General features: G+C 34.1%; 3 protein-coding genes across 3 annotated transcripts in view; 1 reads left to right on the top strand and 2 right to left on the bottom strand.

The window, feature by feature from the left end:
• LOC147831499 (NACHT, LRR and PYD domains-containing protein 3) overlaps window positions 1-7468 on the bottom strand; it is a 30467-nt gene extending 22999 nt beyond the window's left edge. The window contains 5 exon segments of the mRNA XM_087303897.1: window positions 2848-2926; window positions 5787-5867; window positions 6153-6260; window positions 6813-6919; window positions 7265-7468. Coding sequence (XP_087160023.1) covers window positions 2848-2926; window positions 5787-5867; window positions 6153-6260; window positions 6813-6865 — 321 coding nt within the window. The 5' untranslated portion in view covers window positions 6866-6919; window positions 7265-7468.
• Window positions 1-27798, top strand: part of LOC147838394 (uncharacterized) — a 900722-nt gene that overhangs the window by 595559 nt on the left and 277365 nt on the right. The window lies entirely within an intron of this gene.
• rnh1 (ribonuclease/angiogenin inhibitor 1) overlaps window positions 9653-27798 on the bottom strand; it is a 71526-nt gene continuing 53380 nt past the window's right edge. Inside the window, exons 32-47 of the mRNA XM_087303307.1 lie at window positions 26255-26428; window positions 25605-25778; window positions 25157-25327; window positions 24297-24461; window positions 23787-23957; window positions 19476-19646; window positions 19155-19328; window positions 18333-18506; window positions 17979-18149; window positions 15592-15765; window positions 15260-15433; window positions 11917-12090; window positions 11377-11550; window positions 11067-11228; window positions 10520-10587; window positions 9653-9980 (exon numbers count right to left, since the gene is read on the bottom strand). Of these exons, the coding sequence (XP_087159433.1) occupies window positions 10524-10587; window positions 11067-11228; window positions 11377-11550; window positions 11917-12090; window positions 15260-15433; window positions 15592-15765; window positions 17979-18149; window positions 18333-18506; window positions 19155-19328; window positions 19476-19646; window positions 23787-23957; window positions 24297-24461; window positions 25157-25327; window positions 25605-25778; window positions 26255-26428 (2467 nt within the window). The 3' untranslated portion in view covers window positions 9653-9980; window positions 10520-10523. The remainder of the gene's footprint in view (window positions 9981-10519; window positions 10588-11066; window positions 11229-11376; window positions 11551-11916; window positions 12091-15259; window positions 15434-15591; window positions 15766-17978; window positions 18150-18332; window positions 18507-19154; window positions 19329-19475; window positions 19647-23786; window positions 23958-24296; window positions 24462-25156; window positions 25328-25604; window positions 25779-26254; window positions 26429-27798) is intronic.

Here is a 27798-nt window from a genome sequence, read left to right as displayed (position 1 = left end):
ACTGTTACTAGCAACAAGTTTAAAAGCCAGGGTCTGTCGTGGTATGTTGTGTCAGTGCCCTTAGCAAAGATAAATTGGACTTCCGTGATGACACCATTATTGCTAAAAGGTACATAGAGATTTTGGAGTACAATATTGTAATAACGGTGTACACATTTGGCAAAAGAATTTAACACTATGCGTCCCTTTGATCACAACAACAAATCAACACCACATAATTTTGGGACAAAGTCGCCACAGAGTCTTCCAAGACTATGCATTGCCTTTGTTGCTGTTTAGAGTATCAATTCACGCACACGTGATAATTGTATCAAGAACAAGGCCCAGTCAACATCCAAGTTAACACCTGAACAAATGGTTTAAACAAAGTTTTCTTCCAGAAACAATTAATTCCTTCCTGAGACTCATACATTAAAAACCAACAGATCATCATCAAAATGATGATAGAACAGCCCCACACTCCAAGGAGACACCTCAACTTGCGTTAAATACGCAGGATAACCAAATGGCCCACCAAAAACCACCCCAGTGGCCCAGTAAATACAGTCTACCATGGTTAGTCCCAAGCCTTGTTCCAGCTCAGGACAGCTACTCTTCAGATCCAGCGAGCAGATGGGAAGATGGGATAACAGCACAGCCAAACACTGCCATCTTCATTACTTTTCTTTCTTTTCTTTTCTTTTCGGGAAGAGTTCAGTTAAGTTTAGTGTGCCATGAAACCAGAAGCCAACACAGCTAAAGTCTTTTGTCGGCTTAAACTCAAGTCCAAAAAATTACCACAGAATGGTAGTCTGAGAATAACCGAGAAAGCAGCATAGCTACAATGTGACCTTAAGCTTTAAAAACATGGCATGCAGGTTCATTTACAATCTTGATTAAAGTATTCAGTTTTATTAATTTTAAACTATTCAAGCTGCATTTAATGAAAAAGAACCAAATTCAGCATAGAGCACAGATTTCTGTGCACATTACAAAACGCACTTCCCTTTCTATCATTTCATGCAATCGTAACTCATACAATAGAAAGTCTTAAAGAAAGCAAACAGTTCAGCTGTACCGTGTAGGATAATCGGGAGATGTATTGGGCCTGGTTTTCTTGCAGTTTGTGTCGAAAATATCAATATTTCGATACATATCCACACATAATCTTGCTTTCACTTTGCTGTCACATGCTATAAACAATATTGAATGTTTAATAACTAAGCTAATATCAATATCACTGATTCCATTAATTAAATAACACAGCCGTGTAAAGTGCTGTCGATTGAAGAGTTGTCCTTTTTTTCACTTTACACCTCTCAAATTATTATATGTGATCTCCTTCAGTTATTGGACTTTTTAGCTGACAAGGAAAAAATGTCAAAAACATACACTCTAGATGTGTTAAACTGTTACTGTTAACTATTGTGCTTAACAGCAGTGAAATATTGAAAATTCAGGATTCAATAATGACTATTGAGAATTCAAGATGCTTTAGCGATCAGGTCGATTAAAGCATGTTAAATATGAAATAAATGCTTAAAATGTTTTTAAGGGCTATAAATGGTAATGTATTAGCTATTTAACACTAACAAGTAGGCTAATATGCAAAAATGTGCTATTCAAAAAATGAGTTTATATTAGTTTAAAAAAGTAATAATGTCCACATTGGCTCTGGTGCATTAAATAATAATTAATAATAATATCAAGATTATTTTTACATCACATAATATGGAATTTGTTATGGAATGTTGATATTTATCAAGGTATCATCCCGAAGTTGGAAATTCCAGCATTAAGAAAACACTTCAGTTGTAAATATTATTATATTCATTTTTCATTCATGTTTTACTTTTAGGGAATAAAATGTTTTTTATATATATTGTTTGTCAACTCTGTAATGGATGAATTTAGTAATACGTAAAAAATCATAATAAATTGTAGCATGAAAAATCTTTATGGGTAGTTGATAAATTGTAGTAACTTTTTAGCCAAACATTCTACTTCCTATAAATGCTCACATGACACTAATGAAATTAGGATTAAAATATTTTTTAATTGTCCAATGTGTAATTAATGAAATATTCAGTTTTACTTTTAAAACGTAGAAACAGTATTTACAGTATCGATTCTTTAAAATATTGGTGAAAATATTTTTTTAAATCTAAATAAAATATTTTGATTACGTGATAATTAAGCAATCATGATTTTGTTTTGGTAATTTAGGATAATTTTTACACAGAATATTTTATTGTAACATGTTGTGATCTATGAAACATTTTTTAACGCTGAAAAAAGATGGCTTTGGTCATTAAATGTACCTGCAACTATAGAATCACCCATATAGTTTATGGAGAGCAACATGTTTTTCTGGCCAAAATGTTCTCACAAAACTTGCAAAACATCTATCTCTTACACAACTACTCAAGCAAGCAAACACTGAGATAAATATAGTCTGCAGTACAAGAAAATAGTTGTAAAATAAAAGTTAGTATTCTTTTATTAAATTGAACATTTAGAATGATAAATTCATTACTTTTAAACTATAAAAATCATAAGGAGCAAGTTAAATATTTTTGTTGTATTGTCTGCAGTACAATAAAAGTCAAAGTTAAGACACCACTACTTATTTTTATTTGCATTTTCCATAATGTGCCAACTTTTCTGATTTGGGGTTGTACATAAAAATATAGATCCAACAATATTGCTTAAAATTGTATTACATTTTTAATTATTATTAAAATTAAACAATTTTATAATTACAAAAATAATTATAATTAATTTTTATTTAACATTTTTTGATAAATAAAACGAAAACTGTACAAATAAACCAGAAATGTAATTTTCAAAAAAGTGTCAATCTCAAACCTTGAAAATCTCTTGAAGATTGTCTGTAAAATTCTTGTGGTTTTTGTGAGCCTGGAAATCTTGTGTCTCAGATAAAAGCCTGTTAACATATTTTAAAGAGTTCATATTATACATGAAAAAGGGTCATATTTCGGTTATATTGATCTCCAACAACATACTGATATGCATGCAAGGTCAAAAAACACTTTCATGGTCTTATAATATGCATTTATTTTTACCCCATTATCCCAGCGACTCCCATATGAATCGTTAATTGATTCATTTGTTCCCAAACACCTCTTTAGCGCGAAGCAAATCAGCGCTGATTGGACCGATGACAGCCTGTTGCGATTGGTCGACAGCGATCAGCGCTAGACAAATGCCCAGTGCTAGACAAATGCCCAGCGTGGTTTGTTAAGCCCCCGGCCGACGGCCCCGCGCGATAACCCCGTGACCGTCATAGTCATTTAAGAGAAAATTAGTTGTGTTTAAAATAAAGCACGCATCAAGGAGCAAAAAAAAAAAAAAGCACTTTTCCGACGGTCCCTTACATAGAGCTCCGCTCTGCGTGAGCTCTCCCGGCTAAACGCAGATTGCAAGGCCTCAAACATAGCCGTGGTTGTAATGCTGAGCGAAAAAAAATAAAGAAAAAGACAGCGGTGAAACATAACCAGCTTTGTCTTTTTGTAGTAAACACACTTTAGATATTTTTAGAATAAGAGGTTTTCGAGTTATTGCCGTCAATCATACTGGTTTTGATTCACCGCAATGTAAATAGCTGCAGCTATGTGACGTTGTGCAACCCACCTTTGTTCACTGTGCGACTCATTAGTGGGTCGCGACTCACAGTTTGAAAACCCCTGATTTAGATCATTTCTATTTGCAATTATTGCTATGGCACCCCTTGCGTGAAGTGTTATATGTTCTTAGGGCTTACCTGTACTTTGCCCAAAGATCTGTTTGTCTTCGCGGTTGTTTTAGTGGACGGGGCGCAGGTTTAAATTTTTCTGGGTTTGCGCCCATAACAATTATGTTTCGTAGTTACGTCAAGCCGAAACGGCTAAAGACTCGTTATGAAGACGATTAATTCTAACTACTATGAGTAGACTCTTTTTAGATGAATCAAAAGTTTTAAAAACTGTCCACTTTCAGATATAGTGCTCTTTTTTTTGACGGTCCATGCGCAGAGCGCAAAACCCAGGGCGCAAACGCTTTCAGGGCGTGTCAGAACGTGTTTTTGATAATTTTACGACGGGAAATCTGCCTTGCGCCGCGGCGCATGTTCTAAAAGTGTTGAGTTCATTTTCTTAATGAGTTGTAGGTTTGATTTGAGAATAAACCAATTAGAGTCTCATCTTCCTTTACCTTTAAGAGTCAGCTGCGTTGCGCCAAGAGCGCATTCGCTATTTACAGGACTCAAAGTGAGTCTAAGTGGAAAAAATTAGCATTTCACAAGCAAACAGTTAACAGTTAAAAGTTTTTTAACAGAAAACTGTTAAACAGAGCATCTACTGCGTGAGAATGAGAGATAATGGATCACTTTCACTCTTGGATAGGGAAACCTTTACGCACAGACATCAATTAGTCTAAATAAATACTTTTGTTTGTTAAGCGCAAATATTCGTTTCAAAACTATTTCTAAATTCAGTTCTAATTTCCAGCAAACGAATAAAAGAATAATAATAGCAAAATGTGCTCAAAAACCGGAGTTATATCCTAAAACACATGCTTTGCCCCATATGGTCTAAAACCTGACAGGTGGGCAAACCTAAGCTTGTTTTTAATAAAACAAATATAAATATGGATATAATAAATAATACTGCTAATAATAATAATAACATTATACAAAAGCAAATTGTTATGAATGAACTGAAAAAGCCTCCCGAGATGAAGAAGACATAAAAGCAGTGATTTTTCATATTTATGTAGGCTAGAAAATAATGTTTTGTAATATTTTAATCCTTTATATTTATATTCTATGTCTATTCTTATTATATCCAATATATATCCTTAATATTTACATTTTTTCATATGTAAAGCTATTTGCATATTGCTCTCTTGTGCGTATTAAGCAGTGTGTAAGCGAGGCGCAACTCTGCGCCAGAGTTTAGACCGGGTTTGTTTTGGTCTAATGAAAAATCTATTATAGATTCTTAAAATAGCGACTCGCCAGCGGTCCGCCTCAGAACGCCTTCCTTTTTAGACCAGAACGCCTATGAGCGCACAAATAAGCGCTAATGCATTTGCTATTTAAACAGTGTAGCGCAACGCCTCAAAACGACTCTTGCGCCAAGCTGAAACTACCAAAAGACTACTGCGCCACGTCTTGCGCCCCACTGCGCCGGGTGTATGATAGGGCCCTTAAGCCTTAGCTGGATATTTCACTTCACTTAGATCTGTGTTACACACTACATGGAAGCTCATTTTTGAAAACCCACAATAGAGGCTCTTTAACAAATCCAATTATGACATAACATGAATCTCGATATAATTATAAATAAAGGTTTTTTTTTTGGGGGTTTTTTTTGCAAGCAAGTTATTACAGAATTCCAGCTTTTATAATTTTCTAACTCCATCTACATGAGCTTCTTAATTTAGAATTTCCATGACCTATAATGTACAGAAAAGCAGGCAGCAAACTTAATTTTGCAAGCTTTAATTAATTCACAAACATTTAGCAAAAACCCAATTTAACTAACAAGACAGCACAGCTACTGTATTTAGAGCAAAGAAAGAATAACAAGGGAAATGTATATTTTTTTCTGTATAATCCCAGGGTGCTAACGTACAAAAATCTGCACTGGAATTTAGAGTGAATTTAATATGCATATAAAAATCAACAACAAATATAGAAAAAAATTAAATGTCTGGAAAATCCCTTTTAATATTCCATGATATTTGACAACATCTGTGATCTGTGGGAGCCCTGGAGACCAAAAACAAGACACATCATAAAATACCTTTTGGTAGACATGAGTTTTCTTTTACAGGTCAGGTCTGGTGGTTTTTCCATCGACCAGTCACTCTTCAGAGACAAAAAGCTGGAAACATGTGAAGAGATGTTTAATGTTGTAAATGATCATTAAATGCATGTACAGTTGTGCATTTGTCAAACTATGACCACAGATAAAAGAAATTACATATTCCTGTTAGGTTGACTGATCTGTTTTCCTGTGGTGAACTGGTGAATTTAGACCCCTTGTGGCTGCCTGTATAAATGCTTCACTAGAATCAAACTCTAGAGTTTAATATAGCAAGAGACATTTGTGTTCTTATTTCACAGTTAGAAAACAGATAAAGTCTAAAATAAAAACCACATGAAATACCTTGTGGTAGATGCAGGTTTCCCCTCACTTGTCAGGTCTGGTGGTTTTTCCATTGACCAATCACTCTTCATAGACACAGAGCTGGGTGCATGTGAACCTGATCTCACACTGATGACACAAAGAATGAAGGGAAATGTAATTTATAATAAAAAAACAAACACTTCAATTTTAGGTGTATGGTATCAACACACTACAAAATGCAGTAGCTTAAATATGTATCACAACAAAATACTGTATTTTTGCATTTTAAAAATACAACAAAATACTTTTACAAGTTAGCATGAACCTTCTTTGCAAACCTTCCATCAATAGGCCTACTCGATCAATTCCTTCACCATTAAACTGACCAGGTAAACAGTGTTTGATAGCAGTATCTACATACTGCACATGAGTAGATATCCGTTTTTTGTTGTTGTTGTTGTTGTTGTTATTGTTTTTTTTACTTGTTTATATCTTTATTTTAGTATACTTTGTGTACAAGTTTCAAGCACTGAAACAATGCTCAAATATTAGCTGTGTCTATTTGCTGTGTATATGCAATTGCTCATACTGTATATTCGGCGTTCATACAGTATATGTTAAGCTGTTTTGGTAAACATTTTAACAAACCATTCGACAAACAAAGCTTAAGGTTTTGTAAGAGACAACTAATTCTCTGACCGGTGTTTCTCTGGGAGACTCATCTCAGGAGAGGCCCCTTCCATCTCTGACATACTGAAGATTAACGCTGGCTTGTGTAAACCTTCACCAGTTCAATCTGAGCTCGCCTGAGGAGGAGAATAAATGCAGGTAAGAAAATATTTTTATTGAACAACAAATCGCGTAGAGTTCCAGAACAAACATTGTAATTTAATGGTCTTCGTCGTTTCACATGACTTTGTAGGTTTAACTAACACTGGGCTCGAAAAACAAACTCTTAAATAACGAGACATTTTAACAAAACATTGTGTTGGTAAAGTGAACTCAGTTACTGCAGTTTATTATTATTTTCATATTTTCACATCTTTTATATTAGTTGAATCATTTCCCATATGAAAAATGCAGATTACGCGTTGACGATAGGCCTATTTAACGACCTTTACCACCGTCTTCGAGAAAACAGTCGTTCTTACCAGCAGTTTTGTTAATTACGAAGAAAATACGTCCAAACTCAAACATGTTTCCAGCAGAACGTAAGTCCGACTGGCTGTAGATGGATTGCGAATCTATGCACCATGTTAAATCGATATCTGTAAATTTATATGTTAAAAAATTGAATTAGCAAGGTCTTAACGCATCTACGCCACCACAGTCTAACGTTGATCGGATATGCGGCCGGCCGGAAGTGCGATATGCACATTAATAAAGCAGCATTTTTTAATGACAATGTATAACAATAATTAATATTTTTACAGTACTGTGATGGTTGGGTTTAGGGTTGAGTTGGGAGTAGGCGTTAAAAAAATACATTTTATTGGGTAATTTAATAGATAACATAACTAATACTCGGTACAACAACTGTTTTTACATTACTGTGACGGTTGGGTTTAGGGTTGGGGTGGGGGTAGACGTTAATAAAATACAATAAATGAGAAATTTAATAAATAATAGAAATATTTCTCGTTAACTTCCGGCCGCAAACGTATCCGCTCTAGCAACAACCATGTAAGTCGGTTTCGGTTTTGGGAATGGGATTTCGCCGAAGGGTTTTTATACCGCCGCCCACTGGACAGGAGAGTGAATGGACAAACTTCTATGTTGGAAAATAAAATATGACATCCAGGGTTTGGTTTCCCAAACAAGTAAACCAATTCAAGACCCAGAGTAAATCCTAATCTACAGTAGTAGAAAGCAGTTTTTTTCATAGTAATATTAATGAAAAATATAATTGAGTTCAACACAATATGCTTAAAAGAAATATAGTTATATATATATATATAAAATGTCAAAACAGCAGCTGCGTTCAGTGAATGAGTCTGTGATAAAAACCTTTTATAGACAAAGAAAAACCACCCTATAGACAAAGATTTTGCTTTAGATGCAACTTGGAAGGATGTTTATTGTTCATCAATTCTTGCAATTTGTTTTTCGTTTGTCATGCTTCATTACTCCTGATGGGTTTTACATCAATTTTTCAATTATTAAAATGATTTATTTGTATACAGCCATGTTGGAATGACTGCATGCAATTCATTTACTGCACAACAAGCACAAATGATGTAAATAATTGAAGTTTACACATTATTTACACTTTAGTGTGTTTGCATTGACAAATAAAGCAGTTCAAAACCTAGTTTGTCCTCTGGTTTCTCTTGAAAAAAATCCTTCATTTCAGCACATGTATTAGTTTTCTTCAGTCTTGACATGTTTCTCCTTTTCATTCAGTTCTTCACTCTCATTTTCTTCCATCAAGTTTTCCATTAATTCATAGACTGCCAATCTACCCACCTTATCTCAACAAAGCTTAACCCTGCTTCCTTCCCTTGATGTTTTATCTAGCTTAAATGGTTTTGAAATTGAAGTGGCCCCACAGTGATCTCTGCTCCAATATATCGTCACCTTAGAATTATAAGGTTCTATCTGACATTTTTGTTAAAATTGAGTTATTGACATATTCTTATTAAATGACAGCTTATTTACATTATTGGATGTTTTTTTATAAATTGTTTACAATTTGACTTTTTAATTTAAAAAAAGAAATGTTACACACATACTGTTTGCTATATGGAATGCAAAAACTTTGAAGCTCAATATTTCAAAATCATTCAGAACGCAGATAGAACCTTATCCTACCTAAGGTGACTATATCATAATAATTATATCATAACACTCTAGAAAGCCACCACTCAGCTAGGCTAGTAAGCTATACAAAATTGTACAAGTTAATAATAATTATTAATACAAATTGTGACTTTCTTAATTACATTGATCTTTATAAAGTGACGTAGAAGTTTGCACTGATCTTTTGCCATTACATCATGTGTAGACCACAGCATTTTATTATTTTTTCAGCTGTTGTAGGACAAAGAAGAAAATGTTGTATTCTGAAACTTGGTTTTATTGTACAGTGACTTATTTTTGTTGCAAAATCTAAGGCCAGGTGTCACACCTCACAGCAAGAAGGTCCCTGGTTCGAGCCTCAGCCGAGTCAGTTGGCGTTTCTGTGTGGAGTTTGCATGTTCTCCCCATGTCCGCGTTGGTTTCCTCCAAGTGCTCCAGTTTCCCCCACAAGTCCAAAGACATGCGGTACAGGAAAATTGGGTAAGCTCAATTGTCCGTAATATCTGTGTGTGAATGCGAGTGTATGGGTTGCAGCTGGGCATCCGCTGCGTAAAACATATGCTGGATAAGTTGGCGGTTCATTCCGCTGTGGTGAGCCCAAATTAATAAAGGGACTAAACCGAAAAGAAAATGAATAAATGAATAATCTAAGGTCTATGAATGTGATTTAAAAATAACATTTGGTGGAATTATTACATTTTAATCTTGAATTTTAAATGAAAACAAATGTACAAAATCTGTAAAATGTAAATTTTATTTATTTAAAAGCTGTAAATTACATTTTTTTTATATAGAAGAAATGTTATTAGAGCATTAAACAAATATCCCAATTTTAATTCAAGCCATACTCAATAATCCGGAATTGGATGAATTCTGCTTTTAAATACATTTAAAGTTGTATATAGAGCTGAATTTGTGACATGCAGAAGCAGAAACGAGAACAAGTATAAAAAACAATTATTTTGAATTAAATACATGTTTTTAGTATCTTCTATTAGACTCCACTTTTTTCCCTTATTCCTGATGACAGGCTCACCTGAGCTCTGGCTTGGTTCGGTTTCATTCTACCTGTAACACACAGAATTGTGGTTCTATTATTGCTGAATTATTTATTTTGTAAGTCTGACCCTCTTCAAGCTGCATACATGTAATTATATTTACTTTTTAAACAAAATTAAAGGCATAGTTTTCTCAGAAATGAAAATTTGCTCACTTTATTTACACTACGGCAAGCGTTTGCACATCTTTATGAGTTTCTTCTGTTGAACACAAAAGAATAGCAGTTTGCATAATTTAAAGAATGAATGCAGAAAACCTTTAACCATTGATTTTCATAGTAGGAAAAACAAATGCTATCGGAGATCAATGGTTACAGGTTTCCAACATTTTTGAAGAAAAAAACCTCAAAGGTTTGAATCAAGTAAGGGTGAAGAAATGATAACAGAATTTTCATTTAGGGTAAACTATGCCTTGAGATTTGATATCAAACAAACAGATTTTGAATTCATAATGCTGTAGGTTTTCAGTCACATTTGTTTTTACAAATTCATGTTCATCTCTCCTCATAAATGCAATATTATAATGAGTCTTATTTTGATGAATCTCACCTGATTAAAACCTGGAAGTTAACCAATTCCATAAACCAGTGTGTTTTGAAGCCTCTTCATTGCCTAGTCTGTAAGGAAGAATCAAGAGAGAAAAATTATTAGTGTGAAGTTTGACATTTCAAAGTAGTTGCTCCATTTCATTTGCTTAAGTACATGTAAAATATTACACAAAAAATATATATAGTTTAGAGTCATTATTTTGAGTAGACATTTCTAAATGTTTTAAACAGAATACATTTAAAACATGACATATGTTCATTTTTTTGGTTGAGAGCTTTTAACTTCTACTGAGTCGCTTTAAAAGTGAAACATGCTGATTGGTACAATTTTATGTAATAGATGACAAGAATATAGTATCCTAAAGTAAAACTCAACTAGAGTCCAGAAAAAAACAAGACATTGAGGATATGCTGCTGAAGCTTAATTAGCCCTGATTTCTTTCAGCATTAAATACAGATTTAAAAAAAACTTAGCTAAATTACTTGTGTTTTAATAAAGCTTAATGATAGTTTCATTACCACAAAGAAAATGCTGTTTGTTTACTGACCTCAGTTTACAGTCTGAGACTTTTATCATTTCACTGAGCTCTTTCTTTGAATCTCCAAGCTTATTTTTACTCAGATCAAGCTCTTTTAGAAACTGCAGAGCTTTTGTGTTCATCAAACACTGAGTTAAAGAAGAAACATCTGTGATGCCACAGTCATGCAGACTAAAAAAAGTGAAAGACAAACAGAAAAGAGTTAGTGAATAGGTTGTGGTAAAACAAATCCTCAACTATTTCATCATTAGATATAGAAATGAGCAATCTTAGTTTAAAGAATGTTGATTGAATGTGATTGAAGGTGAATGTTTCTCACCTCAGTGTCTCCAGTTTACAGTGTGAATCCTTCAGTACGTCACATAAAAGATTCACTCCTTTGTTTTTTATTTCATTCCCACTGAGGTCCAGTTCTCTCAGGTGTGACGGGTTTAATTTTAGAGCTGAAGTCAGGCTCTTACACTGTTTTTCTGTAATACTGCAATTATAAAGACTGAAGACAGAAAGAGAAAAAACAATGACAATGACAATGTTGATTAACTATAATGACTACCTATAATTAAAAATATATTGTCTTATAGTCTTATATTGCATTGCATCTATCAAAATGTTTGTTTAGTAATGTGTAATGCTAAGAATGGAATTTAGACAAAAATAAAGTGATTTTCTTTGATGTACAAATCTCAGTTTCTAAAAAAAAATCTAACTTATGACTGGTTTTGTGATCCAGGGTAACATGTATGAAAAGTTTTGCAAGTCCTGTAAAAGACCTCTATCATCAGTCATGTTATGTTAAGTTATTAATGCACAGCAATCTGGGCTCTGTTGTTTTAAGTTAGTAAAATTTCCATAAAATTACTGTAGTTTTTCCAGCTTGTGCTGCAGGTTCTTCAGTAGATCAGAAAGTTTTTCCATTCCAGAGTCTCCTAGTTTATTCTCACTGAGGTCCAGTTCTCTCAGGTGTAATGGGTTTTCTTTCAGAGCAGAAGCCAGATCTTTATAATCTTCATCTGTCAGAGAACAGCACCTCAACCTATAGAGAAATTAAACAAATGGACTGTTCAGTCACAATGAAACCAAACAAATTTCAGAATGCAGATATAACTTCTGATATTTTTTAACAGGGGTACAAGACACTATTTTGCTTTACCCACTTCACACAGTGCAGTTAAAAACAACCGGAAGTGATGAAGCAGCTGCAGATATATAATATGCTGAAAATATAGAAGTTCATTTTGCATAAACTGGTTTACAGCAGAGACTACAAGCTGACACTGGCTACTTTTCCATTCCAAGATGCGAATAAAACCTATGCAAAAAACTGGAATATCACATAAAATATTTGCAAATGCAGCACTGTTCCCCATCCAAAAATCAAAACAGAAAAAAGGAATTTGCTGTGGTAGGAGAATCCACTGTGGGCCTTTTATCTTATGTAATAAATTATTCATGGTGGCTTTTGGAGCTGTGAGGCTCTTTCTTCCATCACAGTTTAGGTCAATTTTTTAAAATAAAATATTTGCAATATTCCAAAAAATGTGCATAAAAATAGGTGGATGGAAACAGCTACTGTGGATAAGACTGGTTTTGTTATAAGTATTGATTGTTTAGGTTGACCAGTGTTGAGAAACGTGGCTACATTAATGTATACATTACAAACATTATATACAAAATTTATACATACTCTTCTTACCCCTTTGACTGAATTTCGTTTCTCAATAAGGAATTCAATTACCTAATGCAAAAATATTTAAAACCACTATAATCTCAATGCATAGACACCAGAAATTAAACTTTTAATTTATAGTCAAACAGGGCTTTTTAGCTTTTTAAAAAATGTAACACTTATAAAAAGTTAAAAGTAAAATGTATCAAAACACAAAGGGCTCCATTTTAATAAACTACGTGCTTGGTCTATAACGCATGCTGCAAAAACATTTCTACTTTGTAAGAGGAAAAACTGAACGCTTCACTAGCGAGAAAACATTTAAATAGACCATCTGCAGTGCGAGGATAAAGAATGAGGCCCTCCATTCGGCCTCTTTACTTTCTCTCTACTTTTACTCTTTACTCCTTTACTTTATTTCTTTGTGTTCGTGGATAAGAAAATGGTGGAAACTCACTCCACTGAAGACATCTATTAGCCTACATATTTAATTTTGTATTTTTTTTTTTTAAGAGCAAAATCTATTTCTAAATTCAGTTCTTATTTCCAGCAAACAAACAAATGAACAATAACAACGAAGTGTGGTCAAAAAACTGAGTTATATCCAAACACACTTTCTATTGCCCCATATAAAACCCAACAGGTGGACAAATCTAAACTTGTTTTTAATAAAACAAATAAAATAAGCATCATAAATACTAATAAATAATAATATTAATAATAATAATAATTGCATTATACAAATGCAAATTGTAATGAATACTTGCTATAATAAACAGCTGGATTCCAAAGCCCCCAAAGGCATGGGAGCAGGTAGTGGTTTTTATATTCATATAGAAAATAAATGTTTTGTAACATTTTAATATTCATTTTTTTCATAAATAAAGATATTTGTGTATTGCTGTACATCCTGGGTGTATTAAGCAATGTGTACGGGTTTTGCATCTGCATAGGTGCGTAACTAACTGACTTTCAGTTGGTCAATGGCATGGTCTATTTCAGTTCTTCAAAATAGCAATGTACCAACAATGCACCATAACATACCTCCTTTTCAGACCAGCACACCCATGAGTCCACAAAGTGGTGCAAATGGATTTGCTATTTAAACATTGTGGTGCAAAACATGAAAATGACAATTGCGCTGGTCTGAAATAGCAACAAATCATGCCCTACACGTCTTGCGCCTTATTGGGGTCTATGATAGGGCCCAAAATGTGTCAAAGGCTACGTTCACACTGCAGGCAAATGTGGCCCGAATCAGATTTTTATGCCCACATGTGACTTGGATTTGTCTTTGTCTTGAGAGTGTTAACAGCTCAAACTGCATGACATCTGATCTATTTAATTCAGATTTGTGCCACTTTCTGATGTTTCGCAGTGCGACTGCAGTGTGAACAGTTATGTAGGATTTCATGTGCTTTTATATAATCTTTGAGCGACATGCAACATCATTCTGTGCTGCAAACATCTACTCCTCAGCAGCATAGTAAAATGGCACAAAGGGCAATTACATTACCACAGAAAGTTGGTTGTTCTATTTGAAAAAAAAAAATTGAAGGCAAAACTTATGCTTGATAACCAATTTGGTTAACGGATAAGGCACGGGCTGATCGCAAAGCTGAAGAGCATCGGGGGTGTTACGGATAGGGGATCAATGCTCATAAGAGAGAGGACTTGATGAACTTTCTCTCTGAGAGAAAAAAAGGGCAGGTGCTCAAGCACCCAAACCCCCCTTCTGCACGTGCCTGTTGTTTATAACGAATTATAATGGAATAACTTTATAAGTTAACTACACCGGAGGTCAGAAAGACACACACTGCATTGGTCATAAATCACAAATGATCAGTGTTTTCAATCACAAGTGATTTATTTTAGGTTTCAAATGGTGAAATACACACATAGTAGTAGAAGAACAACCTTTTACAGTTGATGAAATACACCACGGTTGTCTGTGAGAAGGGCAATAAAGCATAATCTGACACTGTGCTTACTTCATGCAGTATACTCATTGTGTGCATAATTAGACAGTTTGTGCTGTCCGTAATGTACTTTTGTGTATGCGGGTCATTTTAGAACCACATTTATAACAACAATGTGAACAGCTATGCAAAAAATATGATGTGAGAAAAAAAAATATGATTTGAGCACTAAACCTCGCAGTGTGAACGCAGCCAAAGTAAAGACACACTTCATACATACCATATACTGTCATTTACCTGTAACAAATTGATTGTTTCTTAAGCATGTGCATTTGTTGGTTATAAATACCTGTAATTAAATTACCTAAAAACTAATCTCTTACTTTATTTGTTCATTAGATAAGTAATTTATTATAGAAAATAGTTCATTTTAGCCAATTACACCAAACACTGGTGTTAATATACTGACAGTTGTCTCAATTATATTTGACTGATTCCTTTCTTATCTGATAATTTATTATCAAGATTAAATTATTTAGACAGTTAAAATTAGCTCGTCATATTTTATTACCATTTTCTAAACTATAACAGATAAGCTGTAAGTGAATGTTTCTCACCTCAGTGTCTCCAGTTTACAGTGTGAATCCTTCAGTAACTCACATAAGAGATTCACTCCTGTGTTTTTTATTTGATTCCCACTGAGATTCAGTTCTCTCAGGTGTGATGGGTTTGATTTCAGAGCTGAAGTCACAGCAGAACAACCGTCATCTGTCAGAGAACAGCTGCATAAACTACATTAAGAGAAAAAGAGAGGGAGAGAGCAGAAAAAATAGTCACATCAAAAGAGGAAGATAAATCAAAAGATCTTAAGATAATGAGAATACAGTCTCGATTTAAACTGCTGAATTGATTTTAATGATTGAGTTTCTTGTATGTAAATGTTTCTCACCTAAGTCTCTCCAATTTACAGTGTGAATCCTCCAGTACGTCACATAAGAGATTCACTCCTGTGTTTCTTATTTTATTCCCACTGAGGTTGAGTTCTCTCAGGTGTGACGGGTTTGACTTCAGAGCTGAAGACAGGAACACGCACTGTTCCTCTGTAATACCGCAATTAAGCAGCCTAAAATAAAAAAAATAAAAAAAGCTCAGAAAAAAAAGCTCAAGATTCACTATGACCGGATAAAGTGTTGCAAACAAATGTCAGGGCCCAGTTTTTCAAAAGAAATCCACTAGGATTTTGAATAACGGATTGGATCAAATTTTGAAAATGGGTTTTTCAAAAGAAGAAAAAACTGATTTCATGATCGGATTAGATCACATAATAAAATCTTGGTTTTGATCCAGATCAAATGTTTAGTTTGGGTTTTTAAGACCTTTTTTGTGGGATTTGGATCATTTTGATCTAAAAAATCTGGATTAAACGGATCTCATCAGACGGGTGGATTCAGTATGGATTTCATGCCCAAAATTTAATGAAACAAAATGTATCAAATAATACTATATTTGGATCATGCAGTATCTTACAAGATATCCTATTTATTCATAAGGTTTTAATTGTATTTGTTTATCTGTCAGGTCACAGTAATTAGGTAGGCTTTAACGTATTCAGCCTTTTAGTATAGGCCTACAGCAAAGTAAGAGTTTGGCCTCATAAAATAATCCCCCAAACAGCTGTCAAAATTGACCAAAAACAATACATTTTATTCTGTCACTAATTGATATATACATTATTTTAGAATATTTTAGATTTTTGTTTTTAGAATATTTAAATGTGATGCATGCAATGATTACAGAATAACCAAAATGACTATTGAAATTGCAAAGAATGGCAATCACTGATTTTATAAATCACTTTCAACAATTGCAAAAAGAGACTGAAAGGGCAGAAGCACAGCTCCATCTAGAAACAACTGACTCTGACCAAACTGCAGTAAACCAAGGCCAGACTTGAGATCCGCCTCATAAAGGCTACGCTCAGACAAGCTTGTCTCTCCACACCAGATGAGGAAGTCTGAAATTATTGTGTTTTTGACATTAAGTCTTTTTAAAAATGTAGGTGTGTTTCCTCCGGGTGCTCTGATTTCCCCCACAGTCCAAAGACATGCAGAACAGGTGAATTGGGCAGGCTAAATTGTCCATAGTGTATGATTGTGTGTGTGAATGTGTATGGATGTTTCCCAGAGATGGGTTACAGCTGTAAGGGCATCCGCTGTGTAAAAAAAAACTTGCTGGATAAGTTGGCAGTTCATTCCGCTGTGGCGACCCCGGATTAATAAAGAGACTAAGCTGACAAGAAAATGAATATTAATTAATTTTGTCTTTTTTTACAATACATATTTGAAACTTGTTATAATTATCCTCAATGTACAGTGTTTGTATTGTAGGTCTCAGATGAGCAAACTGCTGGAAGAGGATGGGGGGGGGGTTTTCTTGTTCTTAGTTTTTATTAAATTTGTGTGTTTTCATTTCAAATAAAAATAAACTTATATTGACCCCACACTAACTATTCTACTAGTTGCTCTGTACATATCTATAGTTCTACATTGTGATTTCCTATCCTGTTTGAGCATTGGTTATGCAGATTTAGTGATCCTGAAACGTTGCTATCTGAATCAGACTGATCTAATCCGATGTTGCTTTGAAAAACTAGCTCAAAAGGTAAACTGGATTACGTGATCACGGATCGAAAAAAAAAAAAAGGATTACTAAATCCGGATCAATTTTCTCCAGATTGAACCTTTTGAAAAACTGGGCCCTGGATATTACAGAATTTTGAGTATACAATGTTTAGATAGCACAAAAAAGTAAAAATCTGGTCAGCATTTGACTGATCTAATGACATAATATAATTTTCAATTAGAATAAGTAGATCAGAGTAACATATATTCAAAATACTTTTATTTAATTTTAGTCTCATTTAGCCAACTATTTACAGATTGATGCCAGTTCTTTTTGTTAAACCAATATAGCTTACACCTTACAATAAAGGACACATAGTTAATGATGGTTAATGTTTTTACTAACAAACAAACAAAGAACAATACATTTATTAAAGTATATGTTCATGTTTTTTTATGTTAAATGCAGTTGTTCATTGTTAGTTAAAGTTAACTCAAAGTGCAATAACTAATGTTAACAAGCACAGAGTTTGAGATTAATAAATGCTGAACATGTATTGTTCATTATTTGTTCATTCATAACTACTTGTCCTGTATTGTAATGTTTTATGTTCTAAATGTAGATGTTTATTGCAGTCCTGATAAATGAGGACATATAAGCATCAACAGCTACACTGGTAAAATATTTAACTAGGAATCCCTGTAATATACTCACTGAATTGTGTTGAGTTTACAGTGTTTATCCTGCAGCAGAGCAGCAAGATATTTGATGTTTGTGTCTCCGAGTTTTTGATCACGCAGACTCAGCTCTCTCACGAGAAATGGATCTTTACCAACAAGTCCAGGCACATACTTACAAGCATTTTCTGCATCAGGACTTAAAAACCTGTAAATTAGAAGCAGAGCTGAATGCAGTTCACTGACCTTGTGTGGCTTAATGAAAATTATATTACAAAGTTTTATTTAATGCTTTTAAATCCTAAAATCAATTTATACTGTACACAACATATTGTATCATTTCTGTTTTAAATAATCAGTTGGAAAATACATATTTTTTTTCATGTTTCACCTGAGAGTCTTCAATTTATTGTATCGATCCTGTAGTAACTCAGTGAGCTCCTTCACTCCTGATTGTCCAGGATAATTCCCTCTGAGATCCAGCTCTATCAGGTGTGAAGGGTTTGATCTCAGAGCTGAAGCCAGAGCTTTATAACCTTCTTCACTGATACTGCAGTCTGAAAGACTAGAGGAAATAGATTTGAAGTATAATTAAAAATGACTGAAAACAAAAACATTATTCACTGCTTACAGAACCATGAATTTCCTCTAGTTTATTGAAGCAATTTACAAAGAAAATGTACTTTAAGTCACAGGGCTCCCACTCTTTCACAAACAGCCAATTTAAGAACTTTTAATGCACCATTAATTTTAATCAAGCACCTTTGTAATTCCCACCACCAGCGTATGTAGCGCAACTTTATTGAACTTAGCATTTTACTTACACTTTATAGTCACAAATGTCCGAATAATTAGGATGTTTTGAATGTGTCATTTTTAAAAATTTAGAGCTTTAAAAACAGTCATGCTCAAAGAACTTTAATACAATTTTTTGAATTCAAAACTGGTAATATTCAAACGCAATTCATGAAATACTGATAAAATGCATTATTTGTCTTAGCTCTTGTATATGACTTAAATTTAAGATTTATATTTAAACTATGATTTTTTCTTTTTCTGACAGCAGCACTGTGCAATTGTTAAAATAACACAATAAACAAATTTAATTTAAGCATTTTCAAAGAGCTGTGTATACAGTACTTTCCAGGCCTTTAATCCATAAGTACTTTTAAGAAGTGTGGGAACCCTGAAGTTAGTGCTTCCCTGAACTCACTTAAGTTTCTCCAGTGTGCAGTTGTTATTCATTAATCCATTCCAGAGCTGCTTCACTCCTGAATCCTGCAGATTATTATTGCTCAGATCAAGTTCCTTCAGACTGCTGGAGTCTGAACTGAGAACTGAAGCAAGAACTGAACAGCTTTCCTTCGTTAGACCACATTTACTAAGCCTGAAGTATTAAACAAGAGTGGCAGAATTTACAAATACAAACTATGTTATGTCAAAAATATTCATTGATCATTTAAATATTGCATTTTGGTCACTTGATTATTTACAGTTACTTAAAATCTACAAAAATAATGAAAAAGATACTCACTGAAGTCTGTTGATTCTAAAGTGTTTATCCTGCAGTAGAGCAGTGAGCTGATTCACTTTTTCTAGGTCTAGTTTGGTTGCATTCAGATTCAGCTCCTTTGATATTAATGGATTTTGTTTGAAGACACGAATCAAATACTGATAAGTTTCTTCAGCAGGACCTTGAAAAAACCTGGAGACAGATCATATAGTGACACATTACTTGACATTAGATTTAATTATTTTTATTTGCCTAAAACAACTTATAAAAGCATGATAAAGGCCAAGTACCAACTTGTAGTACTATATTTTTGTCATTTTAAAACCAAAAAAATTGTATGGTTTAAACTTAGCAGACCTTTTTTATTTTTTATTTTTTACAAGCATGTTTGAACCATTTCTCTTATTCAGGCTAAATAATGTTACTGTCAATACAGAGTAAAAAAAAAAATAAAAAAATATATATATATATATATATATATATATATATATATATATATATATATATATATATATATATACAGTTGAAGTCAGAATTATTAGCCCCGCTGAATTATTTGCGCCCCTGTTTATTTTTTTCCCTAATTTCTGTTTAATGGAGGGAGGACTGTTTCAGCACATTTCTAAGCATAATAGTTTTTGAAAACGTATTTTTAATAACTGATTTATTTTATCTTTGCCATGATGACTGTAAATAATATTTTACTGGATATTTTCAAGACACTTCTATGAGCTTAAAGTGACATTTAAAGGCTTAACTAGGTTAATTAGGTAAACTACGCAGGTTAAGGTAATTAGGCAAGTTATTGTAAAATGATGGTTTGTTCTGTAGATTATTGAAAAAAAAAATTGCTTAAAGGGGCTTATAATTTTGTCCCAAAAATGTTTTTTTAAAAATTAATAACTGTTTTTATTCTAGCCGAAGTAAAACAAATAAGATCTTTTCCAGAAGAAAAAATATTATCAGACATACTGTGAAAAATTCCTTGCTCTGTTAAAAATCATTTGGAAAATATTTAAAAAAGAAGAAAAAAATCAAAAGGGGGCTAATAATTCTGACTTCAACTGTATATATATATATATATATATATATATATATATATATATATATGAGTAATATCACACTCGTAGCAGTGCGATATGGCTGTATATCGGCACTGGTGGGAGGCGTGCGACGGCATAAGGTGGGGGCACTAAGGCACTCAGCCTTGTGCCGTCGCACGCCTCCCACCAGTGCCAATATACAGCCATATCGCACTGCTACGAGTGTGATATTGCGTTTATACAACAGTTTGACGGCATAATTGTGTATATAAAAACAAAATCAAACATGGAGAGTCTCAAAAACCCTTTTGTATGTGGAAATACTTTCTTCCACATTGGATTCAAACAATAAGCTGACAGTTAAAACAGTTGAGCAAGCATCTTTTAAACTTTAGATCTGTAGTGTCTGCTTTTTGCAGGCTGTATGTGGGCACAAAGTAATACACAAAGGGTAAAGAGGCTGTAGGAGTTCTGATATTGCAGAATATCGCACGGCTACCAGCCAATCAGATTTTAAAACCAGACAGAACTGTTGTTAATATATATATATATATATATATATATATATATATATATATATATATATATATATATATATATATATATATATATATATATATATATTAATTAACAGGAAACAGAAAAGCTGTTTCAACAGACTCATGCTTGTAAGTAATTCATGATAACAGGGTTTTTTTTATCTGTATTATTCTGCATTCTATTTTGCCAAATCCAGGTCAATATAGTGGTAAAACTGATTAGATACACTTAATTTTTATTCTAAATATTAAGTCCTAACACTTAACTTTCCAACTATAAGTCAACTTACTCTCGTTAGAGTACATGTAATTATTGTACTGTTAGGGTTTTAGTTTGTTTTAAGATCAGACTTAGTCAAAAACTACAGATATACAAATACAGTTTATTTGCATTACTAGGGTAAATTACAAGGCACAGTATGGCTAACAGAGTGAAGTAAGCACCGCATTCCAATCAGATTAAAAATCAATCTTTATACTTTTGTGGAGGGATTAGTCCAGGTTTACTTGTTTCCCTTTCATTTTCCAACTAATGCCTACTTGCCCAGCTTTTGACAGAAACAATCTTAGCCCATCAAATGTAATCTATTTCCAGTGACATCCTCCAGTTTTGGCTAAGGGTTTTGTCAGTACTCTTTCAGCTTTTGTTAACTGCATCCATCGGTTATGTTTTTAAATTATTTAGTATTTAAGCAACAAAAGTAAAAGAACAGGTCACTTCAGATTTTGTGGTTGATTGGAAATAGCTCATTTAACTGAGTACAGCAAGGAGGTTTTGTGGTTTTAGTATTTCCCCATTCATCTAGATATGGACTTTGGTCGTGGACGACCTACCTGGAGGCGTTGCAAATATTGGTAGATGAGTGAACAGACTTTCCTTGAAAGGGACTTTGGCTTAGTAAAATAAGCTTGGGTGTAGTTACAAAGCTACCCATTATATTAAGTATTGGGGTTCCAACAGAATAAAGTGTTCATCAGATATTAAGCAGGTAGCCTAGCACTCTAATGACTGCAAGTTGACGGTTGGAAAATTACTTTAGGCTAGAAGAATGTCTGAAGTGCACTATTAAAAGTACTGTGATTAAAAAATACTGTGAATAAATAGTGATTATTTCCTAAAGTGTTGCTGAATACTGAACAAAGTAGAAATGATGATCTATGTAAATTATTGTGCATTTATTTCTTTGAATGCTACTGTTTAAAAAAAATGTACAGTATGTGTCAGATATGTATGATGTCTTATGGTGTATGATGAACTGTCTGCAATCTAATAAACCTACATCGTTCACTCACTTCTCTTAACTGTATTACATTTGTAGCTTAAAAAAAAAAAATAAATAAATTAAAAAAAAAAAATATATATATATATATATATATATATATATATATATATATATATATATATATATATATATATATATATATATATAGTTGAAGTCAGAATTATTAGCCCCCCTGAATTATTAGACCCCTTGTTTATTTTTTCTTTGGCATGATGACAGTAAATAATATTTTACTAAATATTTTTCAAGACACTTCTATACAGCTTAAAGTAACATTTAAAGGCTTAACTAGGTTAATTAGTTTAACTAGGCAGGTTAGGGAAATTAGGCAAGTTATTGTATAACAATAGTTTGTTCTGTAGACTATTGAGAAAAAATATAGCTTAAAGGGGCTAATAATTTTGTCCCTAAAATGGTGTTTAAAAAATTAAAAACTTCTTTTATTCTAGCCAAAATAAAACAACTAAGACTTTCTCCTTAAGAAAAAATATTATCAGACATACTGTACTGTGAAAACGTCCTTGCTCTGTTAAACATAATTTGGAAAATATTTAAAAAAGAAGAGGGGGCTATTAATTCTGACTTCAACTGTATATATATTTACAGTGAGACTTCTATTTGTTTAATTGCTGTTTCTCTTACCCGAAGACTACTCAAAATGAAGGGTTTCCTAAAACTTAGGTAATAATAACAATAATAATTCCTTACATTTATATAGCGCTTTTCTGGGCACTCAAAGCGCTTTACACACAATGGGGGGAATCTCCTCATCCACCACCAGTGTGCAGCATCCACCTGGATGACGCGACGGCAGCCATTTTGCGCCAGACCGCACACCACACACCAGCTGATTGGTGGAGAGGAGACAGCGATGAAGCCAATTGGATTATGGGGATGGTTAGGAGGCCATGATGGACAAAGGCCAGTGGGCAGATTTGGCCTGGATGCCGGGGTTAAACCCCTACTCTTTTCGAAGGACATACTGGGATTTTTAACGACCACAGAGAGTCGGGACCTCGGTTTAACGTCTCATCCGAAAGACAGCGCTCACTGAGCAGTATAGCGTCCCCGTCACTATACTGGGGCATTAGGACCCACACAGACCGCAGGTTGGGCGCCCCCTGTTGGCCTCACTAACACCACTTCCGGCAGCAACCTAGCTTTCCCATGTGGTCTCCCATCCAGGTACTGACCGGGCGCAGCCCTGCTTAGCTTCAGTGGTCGACCATGTGAGAGAGGTATTCAATGGATCCTCAACATCACTACTTCTTAATATTTTTTAAGCTTGTGGAACGTCCTTAAGTTCATTCAAATTTTGTATTTATATTTTTATGTTTTAAACTAGTTTGAAAAGTATTGCTCATTATTATTTTAATAGCACCTACCTTAATGTCTTAAGTGAAGAGTTTTGTTGCATTTCAACAAATTGCTAAAAGTACAATTATAATAAATATGTATTTTACTCACCTGATGCTCAATGTTTTACGTCTGTACTGTGCTAACTCAGTGAGCTCCTTCACTCCTGATTGTCCAGGATCATTTCCTCTGAGATCCAGCTCTATCAGGTGTGAAGGGTTTGATCTCAGAGCTGAAGCCAGAGCTTTATAACCTTCTCCACTGATACTGCAGTCTGAAAGACTGGAGGGAAAATGTGTATACCACTCATAGTACCACTGTCACTTATTTCCTAGTTAATAATTCATTAATGACCATTGGAAATGTAGTAAAGTGTAAATGTAAAAACAGGATAATTATTGTTTTTAATTTATTCTGTGCTGGTATATTGTTAGTGTTGTATTTAGAGATAACACTGTAGTGTTCCTTTGAAAATGCATTGTGTTTCTGCAGTGAATAAAATCACTGCACATAAAAATGGCCATTTTACACGGGCTTGCTTCCAAATTTGAGCATATTTAATGAACAAATAATGGTTAATGTCACTATACTGTTTCATCTGAGATGTGTAAATGCACTCACTTCAGTATTTTAAGCGTAGATTTCTTCAGTCCATCACAGATCTTTTTGACACCTGAATCCAGCAGAGGGCTCCTGTTCAGGTCCATCTCTTTCAGGAGTTTATTTTTGGAGAGAACAGTAGCAAGAACTGAACACATTTTGTTTGTCACCTCACAATTATTTAGCCTAAAAAAAAAATAAAAAAAATAAGTAATATTTATTAAGCAGACATCAGGTTATCAATTCTTTATTTGCTCACATGTGACAAAAAAAATACTGAAAGTAACATTTTATCAAGTGCTTTGTATACTATTACAAAAACAACATCAGAGAAGAGGTGCAGGGATTATATCAGAACCCAAAACAATAATGCATTAAACAGGTGGTTCCATTAAGATTTTACAATGGTGGTTAAAATTAATGAATGTAACGCTGTCTGTGGTAAACATAACATGACAAGACTTGAACACTGATCTAAATAAAAATGATTGAGATGTGAGCATTACTTAAAACATCAAGTAATGTTAACCACAGCCCTTAATAATTAAAAAGCCCATAGGAAAATCCCAATGGAATCAATGGGTGAATTATTCTTCTAGGTTCTTATGTCATTCCTGCACCTCTCTACAGTATTTAGTTTTCCAAAAACATGAACAGGAAGAACTGCGTTAAAAACAGCAGAGCGTTTATATGAGAAAACCATTGTGACTTTTATTGGACAGGCTTTATTATGGGTCTGGTTTAATTTTTTCCAACATTTACTATTTTGTTTGTCAGTGAGGGGCAGTTAGATTAAAGAATTAAATGAGTGCCACGATGATTCATCTTAGGCCCTATTTTGTATGCAATTTACATGAATGTTTAAAATGACATTCACTCACCTTATTTTCTCCACTATGCAACAAGAGTCCAGCAAAAATGCAGAAAGTTTCTCCCAGTTGTAGTCTTTTGCCACTTTGCTCAGATCCAGTTCTGTCAGTAGTAGTGGATTTGTGCCCAAAGCATCTGTAAGGTAATCGTATGCTTCTACTGCATCAGGACTGCTTAGAAAGCTACAGAAATAGGAGAAAATGACAACATTTTGTTGCAGTGACATCACAGTTACAACTGTTCTGCTTTTTTAATTCAATCATTCAGGGTCCAGTGTGATTAAATTCCAAAGCATGACTCCACCTAATTTCGAGATTGAGGAAGCAATGACAGATGATAATTTATTTTTACAATGTGTCAGTAGCAGCAGCAAATTTGTTCAAATCAGTTGTGTGATGTATTGATTATCTTTAAATTGCAATTCAGTATTATTTGGAAATAATTAAATCCTGTAATTACCTGATGTTCTTTAATATACCCATATCACCTACAAAAAACTTATAGAACCACGATAATCCTGATGGTCCAGGATAATTTCCAGTGAGATCCAGCTTTATCTGGTGTGAAGGGTTTGATTTCAAAGCTGAAGCCAGAGCTTTATAACCTTCTGCAGTTATATTGCAGCGTGAAAGTCTGAAAAATAAAAAGTCATATGTTGGGTATGTTCTGGTTATGTTGGAGTGTGTTCTATGGAAAAACAAAATAAAACGTGAATGTTGTTTTTAAATATTAAACAGCCACAAAGATATTGTGTTATGCCTAGTTCACACTACAGGTTTTTCAATCCCGATTTGCCTTTATATTTATGACTGTTCCAAAAATGGTTAAAACTGAACTTGTCATTTTAGGGATATTTTTTTTTTGGTTATAAATGAGCACCGTTTCTGGGGAATTCTTTTACTTATCTAAGCCACATACCACCTATGTAGATATCACAATTTAACTTAATGCACTGTAGGGCACCTTTAATAACTGTGTTTGACAATGCTGTTAAATTAATCAATTCTGTATTAAGGATGCACATTTAAAAAGTAGAGTTGTTAAATTAAATGCATACCTTTCAACAAATAATTTAACAGATGAAATTATATTTGACTGAAAATACTCACTTCACTTTCTCCAATCTGCACTGAACATTTTGCAGCAGACAACAGATATTCTTCATTCCCGAATCTCCAAGTTTATTCCCACTCAGATCCAGCTCTATCAGGTGTGAAGGGTTTGAATTAAATGCTGAAGTCAAAGCAGCACAACCTTCTTCTGTGATGCTGTTATTATTCAGTCTAAAGAAGAAAAAACAGACAGGAAATATTCTGGTCATCTTAAACCAGTTACTGAAAAAAAATTCTGGTTAACAAACTGGATCTTTTGAGTCAGTGAAATCTCTTGAACAATCAAAAATGTTTGATTCTCCTGAGTTGGTGAAATCTTTTGACCAGTCTGAACTGTTTGAATTTCTTGAGTCGACTTAATCTTTTGATTTGATTGGACTATTTAAGTCTCCTGAATCTTCAGGACCTCCTGAATCTAGCCCAATCCCCCTGTCCAGAGACCAGCCTAGCCACTGCTGGTTTCTGTCAGTACTTCTGCTCATCCTCCATCTTTAACACCTGGCATTAACGGTTTTCTAGAAAACTTTCAGCCACAAGCTACAACTGGTTTGGTTCCAAACTATAAACTCCACTTATAAGTCATTGGCTTCATACTTTGTCATCTGTGCCATGGCTCATCAGCCTTGCCAGGCTCCCTCGTCTCTCTGGCTCAGCATTGGTCAGTCACCTAGGCTGCAAATCATACCTCCATTAGGGTTTCTCCAGGCCCTCATTTCTATCACCTTTAACCTATGTAAATTCTTATTTTTGCTATTCTTTAACTTTCACTAATAAGTTTTCATTTAGTCTTTCATGTCTTCTTTGTCAAGACTCATTGATCGTATCTTCTTCTTTGGCTCTTGGCAAAGGCGGTCACATTTTTTTTACTCTCCCTCTCATATATCTCCAGGCTGGCTCCTCTTGCTTTGTCTTATTTGATCTCTGAGGCTCGTCTTGCCCTGCTCTTCAAACAAATAAGCAATTATGGATTTGATCAAATGGTCTCTGAACTCAATTGACACCATCTTCTCAATGAGAAGTCTGGGTTCGGGGTAACCCACCTGTCCTGTGGGGAAATTTTCAGCTGGATACATAATGGACGGGTGGGACATGTGCCTGGCCGCTTTGTGCCCTGAGGATATTGAAGATAACTATCTATTTAGAACTTTGATAACAGGGTTTCTGCAGATGGCCTAAGGTGGGGCCCAGGAGTATCAACGATTAATAAAAATGGTTAGTGCGGCTCACAACCCCACCAAGCTGGCTGGCTGGATTGAAAGGGTAGTAAGCAGGGTTATTGGAACTCTGACTGGCATTAGACCACACATTTGCAGCATTACAAGGTGATTTGGAGACCAGTGATGAACATTACATATCTGCAAAATTGGCATATATTGGCCCAAATTGAAAATCTTTTCTTTCGACTTCCCTATGACTGTCCTGCCAGACAGCCTCGGCTGTAGACAAACAACTTCCCCCGGAAAACATGATAATGAGATGCTCTTAATTGCTGCTCCCTGTTCCAAAGACACTCTACAGGCTTACGCACACATACACAGCTA

The sequence above is a fragment of the Danio rerio genome, chromosome 22, assembly GCF_052040795.2.
Source record: "Danio rerio strain M-AB ecotype USA chromosome 22, GRCz13ab, whole genome shotgun sequence".
NCBI lineage: Eukaryota > Metazoa > Chordata > Actinopteri > Cypriniformes > Danionidae > Danio > Danio rerio.
The sequence above is the reverse complement of the archived record's forward strand: the minus strand, read 5'-3'. Positions and strand labels throughout refer to the sequence as shown.